Source organism: Lagopus muta, chromosome 2 (assembly GCF_023343835.1).
Source record: "Lagopus muta isolate bLagMut1 chromosome 2, bLagMut1 primary, whole genome shotgun sequence".
NCBI lineage: Eukaryota > Metazoa > Chordata > Aves > Galliformes > Phasianidae > Lagopus > Lagopus muta.
The window spans coordinates 64,505,005-64,527,019 of record NC_064434.1 but is presented as its reverse complement, the minus strand read 5'-3'; the positions used below and the strand labels follow the sequence as shown (position 1 = coordinate 64,527,019).

Sequence of the window (22,015 nt, the reverse complement as noted above, 5' to 3'; positions counted from 1 at the left end):
TCAGAAACTTTTCCTTTATGGCCCAAACTGAACTGTTAGAACTGTTGAAAATGTTGAGAAAACTGTGTAAAGTGAGTAAGCTGGCTTTTCGTAGTGACTCTGGACAACTTGTTACATTGCTGTTCAGATACCTGGTGTTCTTAAAATCTGTGTATTCATCTGCTAAAGAGGTTTAACTTCAGTTGGTTTCTTTTGTATGCAGATAAGATAAAGTGATGCTTTTGTGCATGTTGGATTTCTTGGGTGGTTCCTGTCCTAACTGGGGCTAGGCTGGTGTGTGAAACTTTCAGTGTTAAGAGCAGCTACTCATTTGTTGATGTGCTCTATATGCTTGAGCAGAAATTGCTTAGTGACTGTTTCTTAAGGCCAGCATAGCTCCCTATGAGCTGAGAGCCCATTGTTTTTAAAAGCATATATGTCATGGCTGGTATATTGCAACTGGAGTTGTTTTGTCATCAAACATCAGGACTTTTTCTAAGAAACTTCCTGTACTGCAATGTTGTAAACTTTTCATAAAGTGGAGGGCTGTAAACTTGCTTTCTGAGAGACTGATGTTTTCAAATTCACTATTGTCTGTTCACTCTTAAACATTTTTTTTTTCTGCTACGTATTATGAGGCTTTGACAGACTTGTGACTTTAGATAATTGAGAAGTAAGCAAAGAAAAGGTAGAAGGAGAGAGTCATGGAAGAGAAGACTAGAGAAGAAAAAACCGAAAGTGAAAGGTGAAGTCTCTGTGCAGGATCAAGAAGAGATCTTTCTCCAAATAAGAGAAGAGTGAATTTTTAGTAATTCAGTACTAGAAATGGGGGGGGGGGAGGTTAAAAAAAAAAAAAAAAAAAAAAAAAAAGTTGTTAGTGGTGTATCTGTTTCTTCTTCACACTCATCAGCATTCACATAAATCCAGAATGTAAACAGGGAGACGTTTAGAGAAGTTTATGCACACCTTGTGTGCAGGCAGCTCTTTGGCCAGAAGGTTTAGGGGTTATTTATTAGCTTGTAAAGTTTGCAGTGTTGGCAGAGGTGCAGCTCTGGTCTTGTTGGTTTGTTTGTTCAAATGCTCTGGATTTCCTGAATGGCAAGAAACACAGCTGTGTGAGAGGTGGTGGGGGCTGGGAGCAGGGAGATGGGAGTTCATATCTGGAAAAACGTGTGCATGTAGATGAGTTAGTTGAGGTGAAGCCTCACTGGATAAAAATTTTCCATCCTCTCAAGTCTGAATGCCATAGGAAAAAAAAAAAAAAAAAGGTTGGGGGAGGCTTTCTTCCTCTGCTCCAAACCTGACATGCAAAAGAGAGTTTCATTTCTTTGAGTAGTCTTGAACCTGCTCGACATTTCTTGGTTGCATGGACAGTATCAACAACTGTCTACCGTTCTCCTGTCCCCTTGTTTATGTAAGCATTGCTTATCCAAACTGAGATTGTCATAAGGCTGTCTGCTCTTGTCCTTTGAATGTGAGTGACTTGCTTCATCTTGGAATTTGTCAAAACCAGAAGTACTTCTGATGTGGCCTCTTACTTGTGAAGTAGTGTTAAATGCTTTGGAAAACAGTGCAGGGAAGCCTGTAGTGAAAACTGTAGCATCAAATCTTTAAAATGAGCATGTTATGTTTGAGTTGGAAACACACTAAATACTATTTTAGCTCGTGTCCTGGGATGTCCTTATTTGTGTATGGAGGTTCAATCTCCTAAAAACCAGGAAAGCTCACAGGTCAGTGCTGTGAATGTGGAAGCAATTGTAGTCTGTGTGGTGCCCAGCTACACCAGAGCTGGATCTCCACCTGAGGGGGCATGAGCACGGCTCTACTGTTCTTTGCTGTTCCATACCATGGAAAAGGATTTATGTTCTTTCAGGAAAACTTCTGAAACTGTTCCTGGAAAGCTACTGGGCTATGCTCTGTTCATATTTATGTATACATGCCTTACCTAGCAGCATTTTCAATCATTTTTCTTTTAAAGTTTTTATTTTTTCCTACCTTAATTGCCTCATTATCTGGGTGAATGTCACCCTGCCACTTGAAGGGGGGTTCCTTACCCCACATTAAGGAGGTAGAGAAAAGTTGCTGGTTATTGGAAGCCTTCTAAAGGGATCGCCTCGTGGCTCAGCTTCCATAAAATGCCAACTCATGTAGCACTGTGCAATAGGTGATAACCTTTGTTACTCCTTGTTCATAAAGATGTGAACAGAAGTAAAAGAGATCAGTTTACACTTTGTGTGAGCTAACAGTTGTTCAGTACCCCCCACTCTGTTATCTTTTCCTAAGAGTTTAATAATAGTTCAACAGTGCTTGGTGGTGGGTTTTTCTTTTTCTTTTTCTTTTTTCTTTTTTTTTTTTTTTTTTTGTTTTTAATTGTGCATTTGTCTTCTGTTAACAGTTGGGTATTCCTTCTTGCTCCCACAGCCTCCCTTTGGAAATCCTAGGAATGCTAGATTATGAATTAATAACTTCCTGTCAGGTGGGAAGGAATTTATCTGTGATCTCACAAGATACTTGCACTGATGGCAGCTTGAAATTGTTTTATCATGAGGCCATAAGCTGCAACAATAGTAAAAATAATATTTACTGTATTGCTCATGTTACCGTGAACAGTTGCAAAGCCCTGGGTTGGTCAGTTTGCTTAGCAGAGTTATGCTGAAGGATCAAATTTGTTTCATTTAAAACAACTCTGGCTCTTGAACACATGGAAACTGTATATTTCTTTCTTGGCAACAGATGATGCTAAATGCATTTTGAAATACAGTGTAGTTATAGATGAAGCACACAAGAACAGATCATTTTCAAATTACCTAGTTATATTTTGAGTCTCCCCATGAACTGTTTTTAAGGACTTTTTTTTAGCTCTCTTCTTCCCATGTACATTGAGTTACTGCATGCATATGTACGCTGAAAAAGTGGGTAACATTTTCTGTTTTCCTGTAACCCAGTCACTTCTCCAGGCCATGGGGGAGGTTTTTGCAGTTGGATGAAGTCTGTGCCCCTTTGCATTGTCGGATGCGGCGGTGCCCATGACTCACTCTTGCCGTATGGAGAAAATGTGAATAATCTGATGTTGGTTCACTTTTATGTTTTCACTGAAATGTTCTGACCCTTAACTGGAGGGCTCCGTATGCTTCCTGTTGTGGTCCCTTATGAATAGGCAGGAATTGGCAAGAATATGCTCTGCTATGTGACCTAATTTGTGCGGCGTCTGGGTGGAGTGCATTGTGATTGTCAGCAAGCAGGCGGCTGAGAATGTGAGCCCGAGCAGTTCCCTCACCGACCCTTCCAGCAGAGGAACGTGCACTTGTTCTATGAGGGTGAAGAGGAATTGTGAGCTGCGTTCAGAGGAGCAGCAAAAAGAACAGTTAAAAGGCTCTCTTCTGAAATTCAGAAGCAGAGGGGTGGTGGCTGAGCCTCTGCAGAGTGGAGCAACAGCCCGCAGCTTTCCTATCTACCCAGACCAAGCCTGGCATGGAGCAGTGCTCACTGATGACTTCACGTAGTATTTGACATTCACTATCATCTCTATGGATTACAGCAGGAGGGTTTTAGCTGTCTTTTTCTAATTGTGGGTTTCATAATGAGCCTAAGAAACCTTTCCTTTTTCATTGCTATAAAATATTATTCAGGCTTACTTAGCTGTTCTGGGTGTGATCAACTTGAAATTAGAGCCTGAGATGTGCTAATTTACAGCATGTAGATGCAATGTTATGTTTTATGGCTGGAATGCAAAGTGGGCTGGGCAGATACTGGAACTATGACTGATCATCTTAGTAGAAGATTGTATGCTTTCCATTGTGCTAGTAAACTCTCTAAAAGGGGAAAATACCGAGTTTTTAGTTAAGGATAACTTCATAAGGATACAACATGTGGTGGGATGATCTGACAGGTCCTGTCCCTATGTGTCCCTGCTTGTGCTGGTGGCTGGTTTGAACCTGGCACTTTGGAGGATCGAGTCTGAGCTGTGTGTCCATCCTCACACCCATCATCTACCTTCCTTGGATGGAGAGAAAGTCATGCCATGTTTCATGGTTTTGTGGAGCAGAACCTGTAATATCACTTATTTTCTTTCATATGTGCTGTTCTAGTGCAGGAAAGGTATCACTCAATCACTTTAAGCTTCAGATTGTTTTAAAAGGTTCTTAGCTGGTTTAGTATGCTGCAACACAGAATACTTTTAAAGCAATTCACAAAACACACAGTCCAGACTACTGAAATCAATTTCTGCCCCAAGCTGTAATAAAACTAATATTTACTTGACCTATATGACCTAAGTCTCTTTATATATAAAGGAAAATATTTTTTTTCATTGCAGTTTTCAAGGTAGCGAAGCGATAACAAAGTCTGTACTTTCTGAAAGGAGAACAAGTCCCCCTAAATAAAGAACTGATGAAATTATATTACCACTGATAGCAGCAGTGTCTATGCAAATTTTTGTCAAATCTGTCAGATATACCGCTTTGTAAAACATTAGTTGCTGCTTCTCCATTTCTAACTCAGAGAGCAAGTAAATGAGATTGTGGTCTTTCTAGTAGCTGAAATGAAAACCTGGAATTGAATATTTGAAAACAAATCTGTGAAGCTAATTAACATCCATTTTAGTTATTCTGATTTTCTGTTATGGAGGTCTTGAACTGTTTATAACTTGCTATGAATTCTTTAGTACTTTTCAATTAATGTGTTTTAAAATTCATTTTGTTTATGACAAATTGAGATTCAAAATTATGCTTTCATCTTCTTAGTACTTTGCAAAAGAAAAGTGGAAAATACTGTCCGTTGATGTCTCACCATCATTCCTGTATCTGTGTTCTTAAAATCTCATGTCAGTGTTATCTAATCTACAAGAAATAAATGGCTTTAGGGGGGAAAAAAAGAAACTTCCCAGTAAGCGTTGGGACTTTCACAGATAACTTTCCTTCAATCTATTCTTTGGCAACCTTGAGTCATCCACAGTGACCAAGCTCATTTGATGGTTTAATAAAAGTGAGAGAAAATGTTATTGATGAACTTAAACTTGAATGATGACTTGCTGGCAGTGTACTTTGTTTGACAGTTAAATAGAAGTGAAGTGTTTTTTTTTTTTTAAACTCCCCTGCCCGTAGACAGAGCTGATTGTGCGAAAGTTAATGTTAGCAGCGAGAGCTGCAGGTAATACTAATGCAGAATAGAACCATTTATAGTATCTCTCCTATGGTTTTAGGTGGCTGATGTGGTTTCATTGCTGTCTTTGGTAAAATCAAGCAGTGTACTCTTGGGAATTGTTATTTATTTTCCCAATGTACAGCGCCAACCTCCTATTGGAAATTTATTAATTTTTGAGTAACTTACTCGAGATTTTAACCAAGTCTCTTTTGCTGTTTTTGCAATTGAAAGAGAAACCCAAAAACTGTAGGTCAACCACAATTTGCAGTCCTGTGATATTTCACTTTGGTGACAGATGAATATCAGAAAACAGTGATGTTTAAATTCAATGTTAGCATCAAATGATTTATATGAATGATAGCGTGCAATACAAGAGTGCACTTCTTTTGTGTGTAGAACATTCATCTCTCTGGGATATTTTTCTTAAATTTCTTAGCAATAAAAATAGCTTCAGGAGTGGTATTCTCAAGAGTTGAGCTGGAATTATTTTATGGCCAGGTAAACTGTTATGCTGTCTTATCTGACATTCTTCCTTGAGCTATGGAAAAGCATTTTTCTGTATGAAAGGCAGAAAGAATGCTTTATGGCAGTTGATAATATCTTTTTTAAAATGCAGAACAGCTTTGTTGTTCACCCCCTGTGTGGGGTTGACCTGGCTGGCTGTCGGGTGCTCTCCCAGCTGCACTCTCATTCCCCAGTCTTCAGCAGGACAGAGGGAAGAAAAAGGATAGAAAAGTTTGTGACTTGAAATATGGACGAGGAGTTTGCTTGCCACTTACCATTGTAAGCAAAGCAGACTTGATTTGAGGAAAAGTATTTTCATTAGCAATGAAATGAATTAGAGTTGGATAGTGAGAAACAAAACTTGGAATGCCTCTCTATACCTCACTCCTTTTTCCAACTGTGCTGCACTCCTTCCCTCCTGACTATTCTACCCTTTGAACACTGCAGGGTGATGAGGAATGGGGATGTGATCCCCCAAGCAGCTCCTCTCTGCCACTTCTTCCTAATCTTCACAATTTCCTGCTCCAGCAGGCATTTATTCCATGGGATGCAGTCGTTCAGGGCATAGTCACTGTGTTCCCTGTGGAGTCTTTTTGCTGAGGGGGACAGCATCTTCCACCAGTCTTTTTCATGAGCTGCAGGAAAGCTTCCACTTGGTGTCTAGAGCACCTCCTGTCCCCCTTCTGCACTGACCTCGGCTTACTTGGTGTATCTTGATAGTAGAGGTTTTAGGAGTTAGTCTTTTAATATATTATGGGAATTTGAAGATCAGTGGGAATGAAAAAGCCTGTGTATTTAAATTGTCTTTAAATGGAGTTGGTTTTTATTTATGAGAAAAGCTAGCTTTTCTTGGCAGGTGTGTACAGCTAACCCTTAGCAAGAGCATTAGCTTAAAACCTGTTGTCCAAAAATTTCCAGATGGTAAAAATTTGGCTCTTATTCTCAAATAAGTTTAAGTAGATTGGAAAATAATTCAAAATGTGATTCAACAAATATATTAATACTGGTGGGAATAAGGTTTAGCTGATACTTAATGTTTTCATCTAACTTCCTTTATGGTGTATGATTCTAAAAAAATAACAAAAACTGGACCTATTTAGAGGCAAGCAGACTAGTGTTAAATATTTGGCAGTATTTGAAGCAGTAGTGATCAGCTGCTAAGCTGAAATGTTACGCTGTGCTGTGTTTAATCACGGTACTATTATTTTTAATGGCTTCAAATGAAGTAGCCTGCAGGAGCAGTAGGACTGGTTTGCATCCAAGGATATACAGGACAAGCAGATGCTTTCCAGCCCTCTTGCTGAAGTCTCATGGTATGTCTTATTTCCTTCTCTCTGCCCTCTCTCTGATCCCTATTGCAGTGTGCAAAATTATGAGCTCTGAAGCTGGTCCTTTCCAGGGCGATGTGGGGTGAGTCAGGTCACAGTGACAGAACTTTTGTATTCATATGATAGTGTTGTCCCAGCAAATATTCTTGAACATTATACGCAGCGGAGTCTTCACTGGCAAATAATTAGCTATTGTTTTGACAGTGTTAAAGCACTCTTTTTCTGTAAGATAGGAGACATTTGGCTAGCCTAAAAAAATTGACTGTAGCTATTAAAAATAAAACAAAAGGCACGCGTATTCATCTGTGTACACAAATTATTGGAGTCTAGAAAAATTTTAGGTAACTAAATTTTCCTCAGCAGATCTGTAGTTTAGCATGCAGTCCTGCCTCAGTCACGTATCCCAATTCAATCACAAATTGGATGTTGCAATATGAATAAATCTGGATTTGCCATCTTTTTCATAGTGTAGTCTGTGGGAGCACATCAGAGTTGTGGCTGGAGTTGGTAGAAGTTCTTTTAAAATGGTTCAGCCTAGAAAGCAACAGGTTTTATGGGAAAAGATTTATTGTTTTAGCAGTACTCATGAAAACTTTCGAAACAGCTAGATCGTCTGATGGACTTATTTTGTTATTGGAAATGGAAGAATACTCTCTTAATAAATCTTGGAAATCTTATTTTTTCTCCATCTCTTTATTCATTCACCTGTGGTATTTACGTGCTAGCCTTTACCTTTGTGAGAAACACAAACCAAATATAAGATGGAGGAAGAGTTGAAACAGTTCCAAGTTGGTGACTTATGTTATCAAAGAAATATCCTTGAGTGGAAAAGCTCCTTGGTGTAAGTGATGTCTTTAAAAAACTTTTCCTCAATAGTGACACTGCTAACAGCTGGGTATGGTGTTTTTTTCCTGTCATCTCTATTTTTCCTCCTGTTCAGTTACATTGAAGTATCTCTTTGAATCTCTTCAATAAACATCCTCAGTTTCTCAGGTTCTCATTTCATCCACTCTTTCCTCATACTGTAAAATTATATTTCTGTATTTATTTCTTAACTCCATAAAATAGTGCATTTTAATTTGTTTCTGTCTTATCCCTTCCTGTATTCCTTTCTACTGTTCTGTGGTTTGGAAATTGACGTAATCTGGGAGCTGGGTGATGGACTTGAACTTGGCTGGAGATGATGCGTACAACATCTTGTTTCATCTGTACCCACTCTTAAAGTTCTGTAAATCCCTCTGCATCCCTAATGGGTGTTCTCACCTGGTACTTTCTTGTATGGGTCTCTTTCACTCTGCTAGCAGTAGAATTCATTCTGTTCTGGAAAGACCCTATTTTCCCTCCTTCCCTAGATAGCATAGCTTGGCAGCTGGAGTTCTTTGTCATCTTCTAATGCTCCCTTACTGATCCCAAATTACATTGTGCATTTGGAGGGCAGAAGGGCTGTAGTCACCCTTCGTTGCTGTTCCTTTCTTTCTACAGCTGTATAAAGACTTGAGGAATAATAGAGAAGCATGACATGAATAGAAATAGTGGAACAATGTGACTCTGATTATAGACAAGACTAGAGCTTCTGAGTTTTTACTTATTATGCTTTGGCAAGTTATTTTTTTTTTATTGTATACTTATCTCTGCAGGACTACAGAGAAGCCTCTTGCATATAGAGGGCTGTAATTAAACGCACCAAAATTCAAACTGACATAATAGCTTGCAAAGTCAGTGCTTAGTTGCACTAATTCTTTTGAGAGCAAAATTCTTGCTATGTAGTCCTTGTCTTAGTCTCTTTGGAGCTCTTCTCTTTGACATCCAGGTGATCCTTTTCAGTCTTTCAGTCGATTTTTCACTTGTTACCTGAAACATTTGGGAGTTGTTTATCTGAATAAACAGAAGTTTGCAAAAGTGTTCTTCTGAAGCTAGTCTTGCCAGCCCATAGTTGAGCTGCATAATTTTGAGGGGGAATGATAGAAGCATTTAGTAATATAGCTGTATAACAAAGGGAAGACTGTATTGCTTCTGATCACTTGATTTACCCTACAAGAGAGAATTTCAGTTTGCAAACATTATGAACGGTGGTGATGTTTCTTGTGCTATCTGAGCAAATAGCAAGCAGGTCACTGTGAGTATTCCAAGGGCCCTTGGTCCTGCTCTGCCAACGCACAGACTGAATGTGTAGCTGCAGGAATGCCTTCCTAGCCTCTTTTAGGTGATAAGCTTCATGAATGTTTGGGTCTTCTAAACAATTCTGCTTCTGCCCCAGATTGGTCGTATCTGTCAGCAGGGAAATATGAGCAGTGTACAGCGGCGTGCTCTGTGATGTTTCAGACAGCTGTGTGCATGAGTTCACATGCTCTACTGTAAGTCATTATGACTGTTCAGCAGCTTTGCTTGTGTGCTATGGTTAACAAAATATTTTCACTTTCAGGAGTACCCTAGCATAGCAGTAGTGTGGAAAATCAGAAGTGGTGGATGGCACTCAATTACAGAATCTTCAGATGTGAAGATCTGCTTTGTGGTGTGTGGGTTACGTTGTGTTGTAGACAAACTGTATGCATGTATGTTTTTTTCAAACAAAATAAAAAAAAATCATGAAAAAGAAAGCTCCAAACACTGGATTCTGGATTCAGCGGATTGTGATTCCTTTTTGGACTGTTTTCTGAAATAACAAACAGCTGAAGAAAAATTTTGGAATGCCTGTTTAGAGTTAAGGCATTCAAAGCTTTCAATTGTATTCATATTGTATTTAAGATAATATGGTAAAATGGAACAATTCAAAAGAGCTATGTAGGTGAAAAATAGAATCCAACTAGCTGTAGTCTTTATAACACTGTTAAGAGTCATAAATCCTTGGCAATCACCAAGTAGCCAGATATTCTTAATACTGTGCTTTGCAGTTTGTCATAGGTTAAGTGCATCATTTTGTTGAGACTTTGAAATTTAAAAATGTTGTAAATATCTGTGAAGTTAATTTGTTGCAGTAGCTTTCTCATTCAGGGAAGTGTAAATACATGTTAAATGGAAAGCAGTTAAATAGAAAGTCTTCCTCATTCGGAAACCACGTAAAAGTGATTCTCCCTACTTTGATAAAGAGCCAATCCTTTTGCATGCTTCTGAGATTGTATGCCTGCTTTCTCCATGTCTTCTCCCTTTCTTATTTTCCCCTTCGCCTCTGGATGAATAAACATTAATCCAAACCCCTCACAACCTGCTCAAACGTGATCTAGCTTTGCTTCACCACTGCTGTTTGTTGCTGAGGAGTGCTCCCACGGTGTTTTCTGGAGAGAGATATATATATATAAAATATATGTATATATATACTTCCCAGTACTATTTGTAGTAAGAAATTTTATTTGTTGCTACTTGCAAATAATGTTTTTTTTAGGGGGGTGGTAGAGTGAGGGTGGTGGTGTGAAAGCTTCTGAGGAAATTCTCCCTTGCATTATGCGAGTCAGCAATGGTAATGCCATCCTGGCTTCTTTTCATTTTTTTTTTTTTGAAGTACCGATCTTGTTTTTAATCCAGTACTACTCTGGAAAAGCAGAAACATTTTGTATGGGTTAAAATATCTTAGGTGAAATGCTCTGAATTTCAAGATGAACTTCTGAATTGAGCAAATTACCATTTTAGGTTATGTCAGTGCTTTTGTCAGCTACAGAGGTTGCATTTTGTGTTTTATTTCTACTCTGCTGTAGAGCCTCCCTTTCTCCCTGAACGTAAGAGTTAATTTGCTATGCAGTTGTATTTTTCTCCTCAAAATAAATGAATTAAGCCAGTCAAAGCTCTTTTTCCTTGACGCAGATTTGGCTATATTAGAGGTTTGTTATTACTGACATCCATGTGTGTTTTCCATAAATCAAACCAAAGTAGTGGTGCCACCAAAACTTAGCAGTGTACGTCAGTGCTTGGATGCTGACTTATGCCCCATTAGTGCTTAAAAAAAAGTGTTTCTTCCTATATTGAAAGCTAATTTTCATTGCAGAGGTCATCAGAGGTACAAGGTTTTTGTAGAAATAATTCCTTCTTTAGGAAAATTCCTAGGTAGAGTTCCTGTCTAGGTTAGGTAGCAAATTACATTGCAGGTATGTTTTTAAAAGGTCTTGACTGCTTATCAAAGTAGTCTCATAATAATCTTCTGCCGGCAGTTTGAAGATTGAAATTGGTGCGATGGGACTATTTGTTCTACTTGCATCTCTTCGAACCATGGGCTCTGATTCACTATTCCTGTTGAATTTAGATGTCCCTTGAGCTGGTCAAGGGACAGTGTTCCTGGAAGGAGCACTGTTCTAGGTGCAGCAGAAGCCCCCTTCAGCCCAATGTGGTACCTGTAGTAATGTCCACAGATAGATGCCACATGCTTATACTTCTTCCGTAATTAAATCTTCAGCAGTGCTTCCTCTTATATACCTTACTTCTCAGTGGTTTGCGTTTCTTCATAAATTATAACCACCTTTCTGTGGACTCTTAATTCCACAAGCTTATCTTGTAGCTTTTTTAGCTCATTTATATCAGTGCCCTCATTTGTGTTGCTTTCACTGGTCTTTATTGTCATTAATTTTGGTACTGAGGCTGCAAACTTAAGCCTTGCTGAGTCAAGGGAACTCTCTGCTGCAGTAATTTTTGTCAGTGGGTGAAAGAGAGAGCTGGGGATGCTGAGCTCTGGAGTTGGATCTGCTTGGCAGCTGTCTACAGGTGAGGTCTGAACCTGAGCCTGCATGGTATATGACTGCTTAACACCCAGAAAGGTGTGCAAAACCCTTCTGGAAAATGCACCAAGAAGAGGGTAACGCCTGTGAGTATAACTGATCTATTGGAGTTGTTGCTGGAGGCAGTGGTAATAATCTGATTTGTAATTGCCTGCTTTCATTAGGTGAGCTTGCTTTCTATATAGTCTGTTTCTAGGTAGGTAACGGTGAAACATCTGTTCCAGATTTTACATGCCCTCACAAAACCTTCTGATGACAGTGCTCAAAATCCACATTATTACAGGTTTCAACACAGTCTTCCTAAAAGCTGGCCATTAAATAATAAAAGCATGGAGATTGGGACTAAGTACACACATAATCCTTTACTTAAACAGCTGGCTATTGACGTTCCTTGGCTCAGATTCTACCAAAGCCTGACAAACTTTGAGCTTAGGTTGCTCTGCTCTTGTGTTTCTGAATCTTCTCAGTTTTGGGTACCGCATTTGGAATGGTGTGTCCCACAAGAGCTTTCTGAAATGAAGTGAGAAATCTTACGTAGGCTCATACTGAAGATCACTGTCTTGTTTCTTTGCATAAGTACTATTGTACTGCATTCCGATACTCATCCTGCAATTGTTAAACAATTCATGTACTTTCAAAGCAGTTAATCAGGAAGGGGTTCAACTCTGGGGGCTAATTAATAACTAAGCCAGAGAAGAAAGTTGGAGTTTAATTGGATGCAGAACTAGCAGTGCCTCAGCCTTCTGGTGGACTGATAAAACCACAGATTTGCTAGAAGCTGTAAGAAAAGACCATTCATAATACTTCATTCTGCTTTATCTTTTGTTTTTTCCACATTAAGATGTCTCAGTAAATACATAAATTGGATAAGACACCTTTGACTGAGGTACTTCTTTTTTTCTGAAGCTGAACAGTTATTTTCTTCCAAGCAGACTGTTCAAAGCTCTGCACTGGATCATGTTTTCTGCAGAAAGACTTCCTAATCCCCAGTGACGCAGTATCACTTTTCCTTGGTAAGCAAAAGAATGTGGTTGTGAAATGAAATAATTTATCTCGAGACGTAGACATATTTTCGCTTCTTCTTTCTTAGTAGTACAGGTGACAGAACAACACTGAATTTATTTTTGGTAGATCACACAAATACAGGAACGGGTGTACTAATGGTCCCTGTTTCTGTAGTGAATTGCTGTAGCATTTTAGGAGCAGGAATGAGAGAATACTTGGTATGGCTTGCTCTAACAGATTTTGGACTTTGATTCTTCAGTTATCCAATTCATTTTTTTCATCTGCTTCTCCTTTAAGTTTAGAACACCGCATAGATTTTATGAACTTCCTCTAAGCCTTCTGCGTTTCAGATTTCCTCTTAGTAATTACAAAGGTTAATAGGCTGAGGTAAATAATTTACAGGCATCAGCATGGTTCTGTTCCTTGACAAAATAATGGAATAGCTAATGAAGCTCAAACTTAAAATATCTGAAAGCAAGTAGAGGAATAAAGTATAGATTGTTTATTTTGATTTTTTGCAACGTCTAAGTTCAGCTGTGTTGTTGAGGTCAGTGTGCAGTAGTTTGAGTTGAGGAACGCCTCATATTTGGAGCTTTCTGTCTGTATTTTGTCTTCAAGCATTACTTGCACTGAGGATTAGTTGGAGTAATATGGTTTGGTGTAAGTCCTGAATGTGTAGTTGTGTTGCAAGTGTTACAAGTTAGCTACAGAAGAATGTAGAAGCTTTCCTGTACTCTTACCAGTTTGGTGAAACTGTGTAAATGAGCAGCTTTCCAGCAAGTGACTTGATGAGCTTTAAGGTGGATGCTGGCAGGTTTATGAAAGAAGGTCGTGCAGTGTACTTGGCAGAAGCAATGCTCAGTCTGTGAGGAACTTGCTTTCTTTTTATTCTTTACCATAAGCATGTTATGTGTTCTTGGACATGTTCCTCTTTTCTCAGCACTGGTGAGGCCATGCCTAGAGTGCTAAGTCCAGTTCTGAACTCCCCAGTATAAAAGAAATATGGTTATACTGGAAAGAGTGTCCAGCAAAGATCCGCAGTGCTGATGAAGTGACTGCAACATGTCTTCTAAGGGTTTTTTTTTTTTTCCCTTTTTGAAACATGTAGATGTATTTTCTCTTGCCTTGTGTGGAGGGGCCTGTGTGTAGAGGGGGTACAATCTAGCGCATACCCAACCATGTGCTGTCAGAACCTGGTGTGTGCAAGAAGTGGATGGGAGCTTGCAGAGAGAGGACAGAGGAATGAGGAATAGCTGACAATGGTGAGGCTCCCCATAGTCATCTGCAGGAGGCTTGTCTGCTTAAGAATTTGGAGCATGGTACGTCTGAGCTGGTTACTATCAGTTTACTTCTCAGGAATTGATTTCTATCTGTCTACGAAAAGCTGTTGACCAACAGAGGCTCATAACAGGAAAGATGAAGGGCTCTGGTGGTAGGAGATTTTGGTAGGGAGAGATGGATGGGAAAGCCTGGGAAAAAGATTGATGTCTCTGAAGAGAAGGTTGTGAGAAGACAGAATAGAAGAGGAGGGGAATTGGAAATTGCAGCCTTTAAAATTAGAAAAAGGAGGATAGGAAAATGTCTGGTTTAACGGTGTTGGGATAAAAGTCTCTGGACTATGAGGGAATAGAAGGTTCCCTGTTTCAAATGAGAATTTTGCAATGTGCTTTTGTCCTTATCTGCCTGTCAAAGAAAAAACATAATCTATCCAGCTGCTATTTTTTTGTCATCTGAAGCTAACAGCAAGTCAGCTTTCTTGGCTTGGCGCAAATGATGTGGGTTCTGGGCAGAGCTCCAGGAGTGTGAAGAACAGCACATGGAGTATATTGCAGCTCTGATAGTACTTCTCAGAAGTTGTCTCTGGATATTTCTACATTTTCTTCTGCCACATCAGATATATTTTTTTTTTCAGTCAATTATTAAAACTTCTGAAAAAATATTTTTTTCTTACGTGCAAGATTGTTATTCTTTTTAAGAAATTTTGTCATAGGGTATGACATAATGGGAAAATCATACTAAGTCTTCTGTATCATGACCATTAAAAAAGGTTGTTTGGGATGTTGTTTCATTCTGAAACTGCTGTAAGTAGCAGGGAGATCTGCATACAGTTTGTGGCTTGGCTTGCTTCTCTGCCATGGCAGTGCTGCTTGGTTAGGTTTGTGCAGGATCTTTAGTCTGTCATGTGTCTGATGCCTTCTGGTATGCAGATGGATCTTTTGTGGGAATGGCTCCTGTGTTATGCAGGAGATTGTACTAGATGTTCACAATGATCCCTATGACCTTATATCCTGTGAATCACCTCCACAAATGCAAGCGAGCCTAATAATAGTTCTAATTTGGACGGAGAAGAAAGAGCAGATGGCTAACATGAACTTGTAGAAAGTAATTCTATTTTGTTTGTAACCACTCAGAAATATGAAGACCTAATTTGTGTTCCTAATAAAATGAGCTGTAGTAAATGTAGTTTGTATTCACTACTCTCTTATTTATGCCTTCTGATTTACTGCACCTCTTTCAATGCCATCCTGTTTGCTTGGAAACATCTAAATTGCCAAATTTTGGTCAGGAATTTATTCCCCTTTCCCTCTTCTTCGCATGTGCCAGACATGCTGGCTAGGATCATAGAATCATGAATGGCTTGACTTGGAAGGAACCCAAGGATCAAGTTCCAACACCCCTATCACAGGCAGGGTTGCCAACAACTAGATCAAGTACTTGATCAGATTACTCAGGGCCCCTTCCAACCTGGCCTGAAACACCTCCAAGGATGGAATTTCCACAAGGTCTCTGGGCAACCTGTTCCAGCACTTTACCGCTCTCTCTGTAAAAAACAAAACAAAACAAACAAACAAACAAAAACAAAAAACAAATAAATAAAAAACAAAACAAAACAGAAAAAACTTTCCCCCTGAAATCTCATCTAAATCTCTCTTCCTTTAGTTTAAATCTACTACCCTTGTCCTATCACAATCTACTCTTGTAAGAAGTGGATTTCGTGCATGCTCATAAGCTCCCTTTAAATACGGGAAGGCTGCAATGAGGTCTTCCTGAAGTCTTCTCTTTAACAAGCTGAAAGGCCATTTCCTTCAGCCTATCTTTGCAGGAGAGATGCTTCAGCCCTTGGATCATCTTTATGGTCCTCCTCTGGACCCTCTCCAAAAGCTCCACATCTTTCCTGTGTTGGGAGCCCCAGACTTGGATGCAGTTCTCCATCTGGGGATTCAGAAGGACAGAGTAGAGGGGGATAATCATTTCCCTTGCCCTGCTGGCCAGTCCTCTTTGAATGGAACCTGGGATACTGTTGGCTTTCCAGGCTGCAAGCACACAGTGATGGATCATGTTAAGTTATTCGTCAACTGGGATCCCTAAGTCCTTCTCAGTATGGCTACTGTCAAGAAGTTATTTTCCCAGTTTGTTTACATACCTAGGATTACCTTGACCCTAGTGCAAAACCTTGCACTTTGCTTTGTTGAACCTCATTAGGTTCACAAGGGCCCATCTTTTGAGTTTATCGGTGTCCCTCTAGTTGGCATCCCTTCCTTCTGCTGTATCAGCCACACTGCTCAGCTCGGTGTCATCAGCAAACTTGCTGAGGGTGTACTCAATCCTACCATCTGTTTCACTGATAAAGATGTTAAGAAGTGCTGGACCCACCATGGACCCCTAGAGGATGCTGCTTGTTACCGGCTTCCACTGGACAAATCTCTCTGATTTAGAGATGAGGATGTGGTTAGGGACCATGTCAAAGGCCTTGCATATATCCAGGTAGATAACATCAGTTGCCTTCCCTGTCGTGACCACTTTGAGTCATGGTGATAAGAGGAACTTCATCTTTCTGTCTCTATGGGTGAAGCTTGTCCTAAGATATCTACAAGGCACATATTATCCAAGGCAATTGCTGTCATTATAAAGGTATTTGAGATACCTTTATTTTATTCTTTTTTTCCCCCTGCAGTGCTCTTTGCTGGTAGCTGAAACCCTTTGCTCTGACATACGATTTACTCTAACAAATTGCTGTAAGAAAATTTCAGAAACTTGCTTTAAAATGTTAAGCTTTTATTGGAAACTTTTCCAACTTCAATTTCAGATATGTGATCACTGACTGTTTGTGAAGTGTGTATCAAAATGCATTTGTATCACATCCAAAGATATTGTAGGGCAATCTTCCACTGAGAGGTAGTGCTGGTTAGCTTGACCACAAATTCAGGTTCTGTTGGACCGGAATGGGGAATGTGTCATTGGAAAGCTCTGCCTGAAGGATCAGGAGTTTTCTTCTGAGCATAGAACTTGCTGTCACTCTAGTGTCTCTGTTTTCTCATTTGTAGCTGGCTTACCACTGTCAGCATCCACAACTTGCCAAAACTGGGTCAGCTTGGGGCTGACCTGTGAGGCCTGGTTGGGAAGGGACTGGGCCTAAGGTGTGTTCCTTCAACCCGTTTCCACCTACGCCCTGGCCTCCTGTCACTCTCTTTTGTCCCATTGAGAATAGAAAGCTGTCATGCGCCCTCCAGAGCAGCCCTGTGTGCGTACTGGGGGTGCTTTGCCTGGAAGCCTTGGTTCTGCAGAATCATGACATGGAAGCAGTCAGGTGGCTGGCGGGTGAGTGTGGGAGTTTGAGCAGGCCTGTGGTGTGGTGTTACAGCATTATTTCTGTCTGAGAGCTTTGTGCTCTCTTTAAATACCATTCCAATGTGCTGAGGCCAGCAGCATGGAGCGTTGGATTGTTTTTGCTGGGAGGTATGGGAACGACTATTTTAATATTGCTTCAGCTGTGAGGATTCCTTCTTCTTAGTTATCAGTTGCTGGGGGATTTTTTTTATTGTGAAGTAAATCCAATTTAGCTTATACTCACAGCACACTTGAGTGAAAACCACAGGGGTTCTTCGTTACTACTCTGTAGCGCTTTGTTTCGGCTGGTGTTTGGGAAACACCAGGGAGTTGAGATATAAGGTTTTTTTTGATCTGTGTTTCTTTTAGTAGTGCTTATTTCATAGTTTGGTCTCTACAGAGAATTTATGAATTGGGCAACTGCGTTTTGTTGCCGTAGGCAGGTGCCATTACTCTTTTGTTAGAAGAACTGTTGTTACAGCTGAGTTCTTGCCCAGCTGCTGAAATTTGCTGAAATGAATGAAGAAAACCGTTGTGCTGGCCACTGATGGTGGGGACTGAAGATGCAGTGGGAAGGCAGAAACTTAGAGTGAACAGCTTGCTGCTGCAGCCATTGGTTTCTAATGGTAGTGCAAGAGAAAGGGATCTGCACAACAACCCTAAGTTTTGCTTTTTTTTTTTTTTTTTTTTTTTTTAAAGCATTGACAACACAGGAAAGAGCTGCTTATGAAGCTTGTTCTGTTTTAATGAAGTCAGGACCCAGTATACACCGCTGACTGTTGGAAGTTCTTCTTTAAGCCATGTGGTTGTGAACTCCAGTGCTTTGTAGTTTGCTTGGCTTTGCTTCTAGCGGAGATAAAAACTGCTCTGGTTTCCAGCTTCAAATTTTCAATGCTTAGTTGTGTGTCTTTAGATGTGAATTAGTCTGAGTTGCTTTGACAAAAGGATGGTTACTTTCAAGATTGCTTTTCAGTCAAAAAAATCCTGCACACAAGAATAGGAGCACCTATTCCTTATGCTAGTACGAGGTTGTCAGATGTGCTAGTCCTGGGTGGGGCTGTCCCTGTGATAGATACTCTTGCCTGCCCAGAGGTATAGGCAAAGAGTTGCTTCTGACTTTGTTACATTCCTAGAGCCTTAACTGGAAGCCACAGGCTAATTCCTTCTTTTATTTCTAAATTCCTTCTCTACACTGAAGTGAGAACTTAAAGAAGTGAGGAAGGCAAACTTAAGTCTTAAAATGTGAGCTGGCCATTGGCAACTTGTTTTGAACTGGTTGGCAGGTGAGATACAGGATTTACCTAGTTCAGTCTGTTCATTTCTCCAGGGCACTTTCATCATAGTGCTGCTCTGCCAGCTACTTTGGGTGCGAAAACTTTTGTCTTTCAAAAACTGAATAGCATGGTTTCGTCATGTAACCACATAATGCATTTTGGGGGAATAATGGAGCTGGCTCTCAGTATGAAGCAGAGGTTAAATAAAGGGCAAAGCAGAATCCAGTGAGGTTTTTGTTTTTTATCTCTCTGTGTTTAGTTCACTGGGATTCCTTTTTGCTCCTGAACATATTTGTAAGGTAACAGCTTGAACCTGAACTGCACATTCGGCTGTCTCAGTGGAATTAAGGGACAGTGCTCAGAGTGGAGGAGGTATGTAAGACTGTAAACGTGACTACTGTGGGTGATCAACTGCCAGAGTTGGAGAGAGTTAGGGCGTTAGCTCACATGAGCTGTTTGTTTTGGGAGTACCTCTGTTGCATAGATGTGCATCATGTTGTATAACAGAAGGCAACATCCAGAATAGGAAGCTTTTTCCTTCTGTTGTCATCACAAGAGTTTAATTTTGTGTGCGTGTTGGTTTCTTTTTACTTCCTCTTAAAGGAACAAACTGTTCTGACATTGACTGTTAAAAGCCCATTAAGTGACTGGAGGGCATGCAGAGCCATATTTTTTTCAGAGGAAACAATTGGTAGGATGATGAAGTAAAAGTTGGCCCACACTCTGTCCTTTGCTGTTATGCAGTTCTATTCAGTGTGAGGCTACAGCAGTGTGAAAGGAAACACAAGTGTTTCAGCAACTTGGTAAATTTGTTTTTCACTCAGCTACAACTTGCTGACATTTTTAATGTCTTGTGTGAAAAATGGCGTGTAGTACCATGTGCTTCACTGAATGGTAATAACTGTTTTTTGACTAATTTGTTATTGGAATCCTTATGTCAGCCTCCAGGGATTAACTTCACAGACTCATAGGAATCTAAAGAAAATTAATTTGAGGGATAAAATAACTTGTCGCTGTTGTTAACTAAGCAGCACTATATTGGTTTCAGATTGTTTTCCAGTGATTTATAGCAGAAAGCTTGACATGACCCTAGCTATAATGGCCAATTACAAAAACCCTAGTTTCAGAGGGTTTTTATAACGCAAATGTGGAAGTGTAGTTTAAGTGGGAAAGCATCTCCTGTTGGTTTTATTGCTGAGCAAGAATGCTTTGGAGAGATGAGGGTAGTGAGCACTCTCCTTCTTTGCTCAACTGGAAAGGACACTGAGAGATAATGGGATCCATAAATCCATATCACTTCTGCCTTCATTGCACATCAAGTTAATTTGTGACAGTTGTGGGATTTTTGTTTGTTTCTCTCTCTCTCCCTAGGAAGCTTTTTCTTGAAATGGGGGAAAAAGGGGCTGGATTTTTAGTAAATGTCACACATACTACGGCAATGGACAGTCTAAGCACATAAATTGAAGTGAGCCTGAGCTTTGGAAGCCAGAGCTGGGGGACAGGTGCAGGAGCATGGCCTGGCCAGCTGAAGCTAATATAATGCTGGGGAGTAAGAGACTTCCCATGTACTGTTCTTGGAGGGGAGGAGGGGTTCAGTAGAAGGATGAAACTTACTGACTGATGTTTAAAAAGAGATTGACATTTTTACATCTCAGTGTGTTTGATACAGATAGTACTTGCAATTAATGTGAATGGGAAGCATTATTAGTAGGTGGACAGAATTTGGGACTGAACTTTGTATAAGGCTAATTTTTTGGTCTACCAATATCAGTGAATAATACAGATTGGTCCTGTCTCAAAGAAAAAAACAAACAAACAACAAATAAACCCACAACACCAACTTGGAGCAGGAAAAAAATCAAAATGTTTAACATATATGGAGTTTAAATCTTGATTCTGATATTCTGTGTCAAGCACGCACCTCATAAGAGACTATGTCTAAAATTACAGCTGACTGCCAAATGACATTGTTAAAAACAGGCTGGAAAGCAGTCTTCTCTTTGCTGAGTTGCAGGCTGCAGCTCCTCCCTGTGCTTTGACCTGTAGATTCTCTCCTTCCTGTTCATCCCGCTGGGTCCCAGGTTGAGGTGTGCTGCTGCTGCACCAGTAGATGCCTGCCTGGCTGCCCAGCCCTTTCACACACGGCTTAGTTCATTCACCTCGTTTGTGATTCAGCTGTAAAACCAAGCTGGAGGTGGGTAAGCACGTGAGTGCTTCCAGGGTTGTCCCAGCAGCTTTGCAGCTGAAGGAGGCTATTATCTGCATCAAAAGCTTCAGTAAGGACCTTAGCAGCTTGTGAAGTAATGCATCAGAGTAAAGAAGTGTTGACAGACTGTTGATTAGAAGGCTGTGGTTTCGTAGGCTGCTGCTCTTCACCAGGTTGGAAGTTTGTGATTTTGGTATGTGTGTTGTTGTCCATCTCAGAGCGGGGGAGCACTGCAGAGCTGAGCTTAACGCGAAAGAGACACAATTTCCATCAAAGCTGAAACTACACCAGAGTTTTGTGTAGGCTTCTACAGATGAAGATATTTCTGCTATTGAGTTTAGGTGGTGTTTAGTTTTACTCGTTTTTAACAAGCTAAGATGAAGAACAATACATTCTCACTCTTGGCTTTCTTGTCTCTCTCCAGATGAACACAATGATGTACAGAAAAAGACGTTTACGAAATGGATCAATGCTCGGTTTTCCAAGGTAACACTGGTTTGAAAACACTTTATTCTTTTTTATTCATTGCTTAGAACAGTATTGATTAAATATACTTGGCTCTTTTGTAGAATGTGCCTAGTAAAATGTGTCAAAATATTTAATGAAAGCATACATCTGCTAGGCAAAACAGTGTTTATTTCTTCATTTTCACCACACACATAAGCATTTTCCACAAAACCAACATACTGCATGCCTTGTTTAAGATCTCAGAATGATAGATTCTATTTGTTGTTGTTAAAATACACCATTATCTGCATGGTGGTGTCTAGTTTTTAGTCATCTTTAAACAGTTTATTTTGCATGCAGTTTTCTGAGTGTATTAAAGTAGATTCTGAGCAGCAGTCACTGTGTTTACTCTGTGCTGCTGTGTCAGCTTTGCACATCTAAAACACTCTGGAAACCTCTATCTGAGGCCACCTGGTGTTGCCACTTTAAGTATTGACTGAAATTTTGTTTAATTGCTTGCTCATTTCGAATTCTCTCTGGCTCTCATGCTGTACATTTCTCGTTTTAATTCTCTGTATTGACTTGACACTTACTGAGGTTCTTGTTTTATATTTCAGGATGAGAAGGGAAGCGGTGGTTGCTTTGGGATGCTATTTAAAGCCCACTTTTAATGCCATTTTAATAGTGGAAAAAAAAGCATTGCCCAAGAGTGTGGTGCCTGTGGGAGATTTCTCTGGTTTACAGTTAGGAAGTGCAAAGGAACATGGGTTACAATCAGAGAACAACCATGTTTTTTTTTGTTTTTTTTTTTTCTTATTTTCT

The 22,015-nt window shown here is 39.9% G+C and overlaps 1 protein-coding gene across 6 annotated transcripts in view; it reads left to right on the top strand.

The window, feature by feature from the left end:
* UTRN (utrophin) overlaps positions 1-22,015 on the top strand; it is a 344,046-nt gene that overhangs the window by 32,061 nt on the left and 289,970 nt on the right. For 5 of the 6 annotated variants that reach the window (XM_048937877.1, XM_048937878.1, XM_048937880.1 and 2 more), the window contains one exon: positions 21,171-21,232. In XM_048937877.1, coding sequence (XP_048793834.1) covers positions 21,171-21,232 — 62 coding nt within the window. Of the gene's footprint in view, positions 1-12,412; positions 12,667-21,170; positions 21,233-22,015 lie in introns of those variants that run through there. The other variant, XM_048937881.1, reaches the window with a different exon arrangement.